At 41.1% G+C, this 7,500-nt stretch overlaps 1 protein-coding gene across 1 annotated transcript in view; it reads right to left on the bottom strand.

The window, feature by feature from the left end:
• Positions 1 to 3,162: 3,162 nt before the first annotated feature.
• LOC137982205 (multidrug resistance-associated protein 1-like) overlaps positions 3,163 to 7,500 on the bottom strand; it is a 45,026-nt gene continuing 40,688 nt past the window's right edge. The window contains exons 27-29 of the mRNA XM_068829273.1: positions 6,604 to 6,770; positions 6,205 to 6,399; positions 3,163 to 5,116 (exon numbers count right to left, since the gene is read on the bottom strand). Coding sequence (XP_068685374.1) covers positions 5,008 to 5,116; positions 6,205 to 6,399; positions 6,604 to 6,770 — 471 coding nt within the window. The 3' untranslated portion in view covers positions 3,163 to 5,007. The remainder of the gene's footprint in view (positions 5,117 to 6,204; positions 6,400 to 6,603; positions 6,771 to 7,500) is intronic.

Here is a 7,500-nt window from a genome sequence, read left to right as displayed (position 1 = left end):
TGCCGTGAGCCCTAATCCTTCAGCTTCTTTGATCTGGTCACCGATGATACTTCTCAATGGTGTGATTACTAATGCAGAATATATTTCGCCTTTCGCAGGTTGGAAAAGGCTGAAATCATGAAGCTTGCCAAATCCCTTAGATAGGACAGCCAAAATTTCACCTCCATTTATTGGTGGCTACTGCAAGTAAGTTTCCAATTTGTTTGAAAACAGATTGTCGACTCTTTCCACTCTGTTTTGTCTTTTTATGAAAGGGAGCAATAAATTTTGACTGACAGGCGGAATTTTTGTGACAGTTTATCAGCCAATCAAGAACGATATTTTCTATGTCCGTGAAAATGTGTTGAGGGGTTAATTTTCAGGCGGTTTCTCACTCCTTCTCCTCGGCCCCTTCCCCCTCGCGTTCTCGTTTGACTTCGGTCCAGGTTTTCGCACGTCCATATTCAAAACGATCACTCGAAAGTCAACCCCGGTGGAAAGAAGAGTCTAAAATTCGCCAATCGCCTGCTACGCAGGCTAAACTACCCACAATTCGCGACAACTTTCCAACTCCTTGTACTCTCTGCTATAATCCCCACACTCAAGTATTTAACTCTGAGGAAATGTAACCTGTAAATTAAAATCGATCTGACCTTGTTGGTTTAGTTTATTTTCCTAATTTTTTCACCTGCCTTGATACAAAAATGCCTCTTTTAAGGATAAAAGGTGCCTCCCGGAGGGTGGGTTGCGCAAGTGAGGCTGTCGATTATAGGTTGAGGATAGAACATAAAGTGAATATAAAAAATTCACATTGTTCATTTAAGTTCTTTCCGACCTCGTTCCCACGGTCTCTGGGAACGAGGTTGAGTTCTCTCGAGACGTCCCACTAGCATTGAATGGGGAAACAAGTAAGTTTTGAAGATTCTGCCGAAAGGCAGATGAATATTGCGCTTTAAGGTCGACATCTGACAAGACCAACACTAACAGTCTTTAAATTACTGAGGAGAAAGTGCTGCCTTTGTAATTACATCCGCAAATGGTTAGACTTTCAAGTCTTCTCGGATAAGGACTTTAAACCATAGGGCCCGTCTCACAACCCTTGTTAAAGGAAACAGTGACTCTGTAGGACCTTAAATATCCCACAGCCTGACCGAAAAGAGCGGGGCACGGATCTTCCGGTGTCGTAGCCTGGTCTGCCGGATCAAGGGCCACAAGTTTATTAGCCTTAAGATATTAAGGTCAACATTAGTAAAAACTACAGTGGTTTTCAATTGAGTGTTGAAAGTAATAAGCGAATTACCTTGGTTTTGCATTACTTCACTCAGTGATTGGTTCAAAGTTCTCGCGCCAATTTTTCAACCAATCAGAAGTGAAACCAAAACCAATTGTGGCTCGCGCGTGCACATTTTCCCGCTCTTTGTGTCGGCTACGTGTAATTACTTTGAGGTTTGATTGGTTTATTGGATGTCTCTGTCCTTTTTGATTGGCCAAAGTAATTACCTTGGTTTTAGTTTTACGACACTCATTTGAAAACCGCTCTAAGACTTCACACTTCACTTCAGAAGAGACTCGCAACGAGTTTTGATAGCGCAGTTGGAAGAGCAATAGACCATATTCGTATTCTTGGTATTGGACTGGAACTAGCTTGCAATGGAGGCTAATGCGGGGAAATCTTTTCAAATGCAAATACGTTTTAATATATTTCCCCGCATTAGCCTCCATTGCAAGCTAGTTCCAGTCCAATACTGAGAATACGAATATGGTCTATTGCAGCGTAATAGCATGGATCGAGTTTGAGATGCACCTCTGCGCGGGATTTGCGCCGGAAAACGTTGTATTAGTTGCTGGAATGAATGAGGTAAAATCATCTTTCTGTGCTATATCATCTCACTGTTTTAGTAGTGGTTCGTGGTGGGTATTTATCTCGCCGCGAGTCACCTCCACTTCGATGAATGGTTAACTAGCCACCGATATTTTGTTCTTCCGTGTCTTGTTGCCAAATTTATGACCGTTTTTTTTTTCAGAAACATCTCCCGAAGCGCAACTACTTTCAATAATTGTCAGAACAGGTATTGGAGAAAGAATGATGCCATCGTTTCTTGCGAAACACTTCCGTTCAAATTGTCCAATTTGAAACCGTGATTCGATAGTAACAGTGGACCATTTTAGTTAATTTCGACCTCATTTAAAAAGCGTGTTTACGAGCACAGCTCTCATAAGCATTAGCCCGTCGTATTTTGAATCAACCCTCCAGGAAATGAGCACTGAAAGTGCTTTGTATCATAATTTCTGGGTTGCCACATATGGCAATCCAGTCGGATTATTACGGGGATGCCGTAGGAAGCGCGTGTTTATTTTTTTTTCATCGTAGTCAAAAATTGACTTGGACTTGTTTTTCCATTTTGCGATTTCATTGGCTCCAGTCCACCTTGGAATCACGTGCATGATTAGGGTGGATATACACTATGTATGATTTCAGTGGCTCCAGTCCAACTTGGAATCACGTGCAAGATTAGGTTACTGAAGTGCTGATCAACCACACTGTCAATGTTTCTGAAAACAGTTTGTTCGCTTGTCAAACAGTGAACGGAAATTGAAGTCTTGGGTTTATTAGCCCTGTTATTTTGGTTGTATTGCACCGTGAAAACTTGCATAGAATGTGCTTCCAATTGGGTACCTGTTTCTTGCCATCGATCGAGCCGAGTTTGCCAATAGAAGCAACGAGTCTACCAATGGAATCAACGAGTTCACCAATAGGTGGTTTGCAACCAATCTCTAGAGACACAGATAACAATGCTGCAATGTACAATTGCTGGTGGAAGAACAAAAGGAGCTAATGAGAGATCTTTTGTTTTCGTGCAAAAACATGGCGGCGATGACGTCACGTGAAAACCACCTATTGAACCACAGAGTTCATGCATCGGCTTGTTACAGTTGTGAGTTATCAAACGAAGAGTTCAAATGGTTAGCAACGATGTTTAAACACGAAATTTGAAGCAACTTTCACAAAGTACGAGAATTCATTCAGATAAATTTACGCGTGGCACTCTATCGAAAATGTTACCGTTCATTACCTACATTGCGTTTTTATAATTGATAATTGCTATGTTAGTGTTAAGTTTATTCTTTGTAATATCCATACTGACACTAAATAATCAGGATATAAAACACAGAGCCTTAAAATCGGTTTCATGTGGTTTTAATATCAACAAGTTACAACAACGTAAGCCCAGAGGTAGATGCCAGTAAACTGAGTGTCTTGCTGGTTTTAATGGTGTTCGAGGACAAAAGAAACGAAACCCACAGGGAGATACCCAAGTTACAAAGTAAGGAAAATGTCTACCTTTCACTTAATTCCAAGGATTCTTAAAAAAATCACGCAGTGGGCCAGCATCGAGACAGAAAGACAAACAAGCTACGACTTCTGTTCGTGTGTTAACTGTTAACTACTTCAACGGATTGCCGTATGCACTCGATTGACCAAAGACCATACAGCACTTGGTTGCAATGTAAACAGGTGGCGCAGAGATAAAAGATATCACCTTCCAACAAGGAGTGCTGGGTTCGATTCTTGGACACAGCGACATCGAAGGGTAAGGTTTTCAAAACACTAGCACTCCTCCATGTCACGACCATTTCTTGTGTCCGCACACTACGTACATCGCAAACTTGAAGTTATTGTACTTAATTGAGCGATTTTCGACCGAGTACCGGAAGTGCTAAGTGCTACGACTACTTTGGTGACTGTTGCTATAAGAGGAATTCTTTGATTGCTCTCACGTGATAAGACGGCCATGTTGGTGCCAAAACAATGGCATAAATATAGAATCAAATTCCCAAAAGACTTTTTCGCTATTGTTCTTTCTACCAAAATGGCCGCTGTGACGTCAGGTTCAATCAAAGAATAAGTGAGACTTTGGTATAGTGGAAAAGCAGGCTGTGCTTGGCAAGGTCGCTATCAACGATAAAATCAAACCACATCCACCGAGACCACGTTTCCCTCTGCGTTGAGATGACATGAAGTAATCTTTACTTCTTTCTTAGATGTAAGTGTAAGATGAAATAAGAGAGTTGGAAATTCGACAATACTTTTTGCTTTACACCGATGTCGATATCCGCTAGACTGTGGAGGAAAGCTGTTAAAAATTGCCAAATTCTAAAAGTATTTTAACCAAGGTACTCAGCAAACTCACCGAAAGCTAACCGTTATGAAACGGGTGTTTTAACTTTAATACTACACAACTTGGACAAAACACCAAAACGTTGCCACTTTTGGAACTGAATGTCTATCTTCTCAGTTGTGTTTCTGATATTCAGGGTTTGGAGCGATTGCAGAATACCCGGCCACTATTGTGGTTTCCTTTCGTGTAATTTGTTATGAAGGGGAATATAAAGATGTGTGAAACGTAAAGAAATGTCGCTTGAGATTTCGGTGGATGTTATTTGATGTTATATTTCCTTACCATTTATTACTTACTACACCAGGGGCCGGTTCCTGAAGGGTGTAATAACTCTATTCCAGGTATAAACGTGCCTTATTCCGGCACATTTATCCCTGGAATAGATTATTACACCTTTCAGGAACTGGCCCCAGGTAACTAAGTTATGAGCTTTTGGACCGCTAAAGTAAGGGGCCGACAGGAAGTCTCAGGTCCGAGGACCTGAGACTTTTAATTAAAATTACCTACTGTTATAAGCACGTAATGACATATAAAATAGAAAATCCACTGTCCAGCGTATCAAAGAACATGCCTCACGTTTTATTCAGTTACCCTAGGAGCGATATACTTATGTTCTAGGTAACTTAAATTGAAAAGAAGAAGATTATATATCGTTTCGTTCCCTTAGCTGTCTGTTGCTCGAGACAAGCTTAATTTAAATACTACATCTACAGCGATCTTTCGTTGTTTCTTTGCGTGACAATACTGTGGGGTTGAGTAAGACAACACAAAACAAAGGCAAGAGGCCGGCAGACATGCGGCAGTTGGCAAGTTATGTTGAGGCCTCTGAAGCGCGTAACTAAGTGTCTTATGCCAGGTTTGCATCCTTTGCCATTTTTGAAAAAACCCCGTTCAGTTGCAGCAGGTTTGAGGGAGAGTCAAGCTCCACAATGGCACCGCTATCGAGAACCAAAACCCTGCAAAGTAATTAACCGGAAATAAATAGTTGAAACAGTTCCTCAAAACGTTCAATGAAACAGCTATAGATCGCTTCCAACCACGTGAGCAATGATCGTATTGAATCGGCCATTTCCGAGTTGCTGCTTGTCTCGTTTTCGAAGCAAGCCTTGGTTCTCGACTATTGAAAGAGAAACGAGTTTGATTTGCATAAGAATACGCAACTCACTTCCATTTGAATGGCTGTGCACCAGGACTGGCTTTGAAACTGGGGCATGCAGCAACTCGGAAATGGGCTATTACCGCAACAGAAGAAACTGAGATGCTTCCGCTCCTCGGCAATCGTTTCCAGTGTCCTCTCTTTTACTCCCTTAAGGAAGAAAAGAGTGGATCCCGGGAACGAGATTACCTGAACAACAATAATGCTGTCGTCGCGTAATAAGGAAACAATCTGATTCTAAGAAAATCTGGAATCGGGCTTTATCTCTCAGCAAGATCCCATTACATTCACTTTCCACTAAAAGACCACATCGAGCTTTGCGCACATACCTGGGGCGCGGTGGTTGAGATGTTAGTATAGCTTTCTTATCAATATCTAGGAGTCGGTCAGATATCAATCAAATCCTGCCAACTGTTTTCTTTACAGCAAACGTTGGTAACGATTTGAAAATGATACCTTATTGTTAATACAAATAGGATGAAACACTCAGAATGAGACGCTGTTTTGCAGAGCTTCTTGGTCACCTCATATGAAAAAGTGGGTCTCCATGCATAAGAGAATGGCCGTTATTTAGTCGTTTAGAGTGTGGGAAAGGCTGGAGAAAATTGGGGAAGGGGGTTGATTTTTGTGAGTAAAAAAGACAGGACAAACAATATGGGCGGATAGGGTTAGCAAAAATTGAGAATGACCGCTGGCTTTATTTGGACCAGGCCTTCCCGTTCCAAGCAAACATTTCGTTCCCCTCGAGCTTTCATCAAATGCAAGTTTGAGTGTCAATCTACTCAAAACTCAAAAGAGACAATAATCACAGCAAGGGTGCAACGAGAAATCCACTAAAAGATCTTCCGAACCACTGACACCTTAGCTTTTCAACTGTTCCTTCCTTACCTATCATAATCCATGATAGTATTGAGCCTGTGAGCAATGGTGATCACGGTGCGGTCAGCGAACTCACGCCTAATCGTCTGTTGGATAAGCTCATCAGTTTCCAGGTCCACCGCGGCTGTAGCTTCATCAAGAACAAGGACCTTACTTTTACGGAGAAGCGCACGCGCAAGGCACACCAATTGCCGCTGACCAACACTGTAAATGAGATTCAACAAAAGTTTCCAATAGATTTATTGATAACACTGTAAAAGTACTAGTGAAATTCTCACACCTTGTCACCTTGGTGAAAGACCTAAACCGGCGAAAACAAATTCTTGAAAAAGCCTTAACATATACAACAGAAACATTTACAAGAACGGCTGCATTAAAATACAGATTTTCAAGGTCTCACGGTCTCACCTTAAATTGTCTCCTCCCTCTGTCACTTCATGCTGTAGACCGTCATTGAGCCCTGAAACAAAGTTCTTTAAATGGCTGACTTCAAGTACTTTCCAAAGCTCTTCATCCGTGTGATTGTCAAACGGATCCAAGTTTAAACGAAGTGTTCCAGAGAACAACACTGGGTCCTGACAAAAGAAATATCGTGCTTTTTTTAATTATGTAATTATTATTCACATTCTTACTCTATTCTTGCATCACATATAGTACATTGCATTTTAAACACAACACTACATCACACTACACTATACCGTATTACATTCAACTAATACGTTTTTACTGCTTACTTATTCACGAAATGACAATGAAGAAGTATCTTTTATTTGATTTATTGCGTTCGAGGCCGCATTCTAATGGTACCATCTCGTTTTGGCACAAATAACCCCGATCTCACATTATAATGTTATTTACGGCTTGCTCAAGGGACGTCAAGTCCTGTTGGACGAAGCTAATACCTGGATGGGTGACAGTCCGGCAGTATCCCGTGCTGTACATGCTGGGCTGTTTGAATATCCAGTAAGAAAGGCTACTAGTATCCCACAAAACTGATAATGCATTATAACGAATGTATTCCATAATTACCTTTAAGAAACTTATTAGCAACAAGAAAACAGTCAAAAATACTTAGTGTGATAGCTTCATAAACTCAACAAATACTAGAAAAAGGTACAAAACGATTATGCCCAAAATATAGAACTACCTTTAAATGTCTCGTCGCTGACAACAGGAATCGAATCCACCTCACGAATCCTTGATTACTGCTAGTTTTAGGACGCTTTCCATTTGACAGAACTGACCGACTAGACCAGGCATTTGGAAGGACTAACTATACAACGCCTTCAAATTAACACGTTTTGA

Source organism: Montipora foliosa, chromosome 13 (genome assembly GCF_036669935.1).
Source record: "Montipora foliosa isolate CH-2021 chromosome 13, ASM3666993v2, whole genome shotgun sequence".
Lineage (NCBI taxonomy): Eukaryota > Metazoa > Cnidaria > Anthozoa > Scleractinia > Acroporidae > Montipora > Montipora foliosa.
The sequence above is the reverse complement of the archived record's forward strand: the minus strand, read 5'-3'. Positions and strand labels throughout refer to the sequence as shown.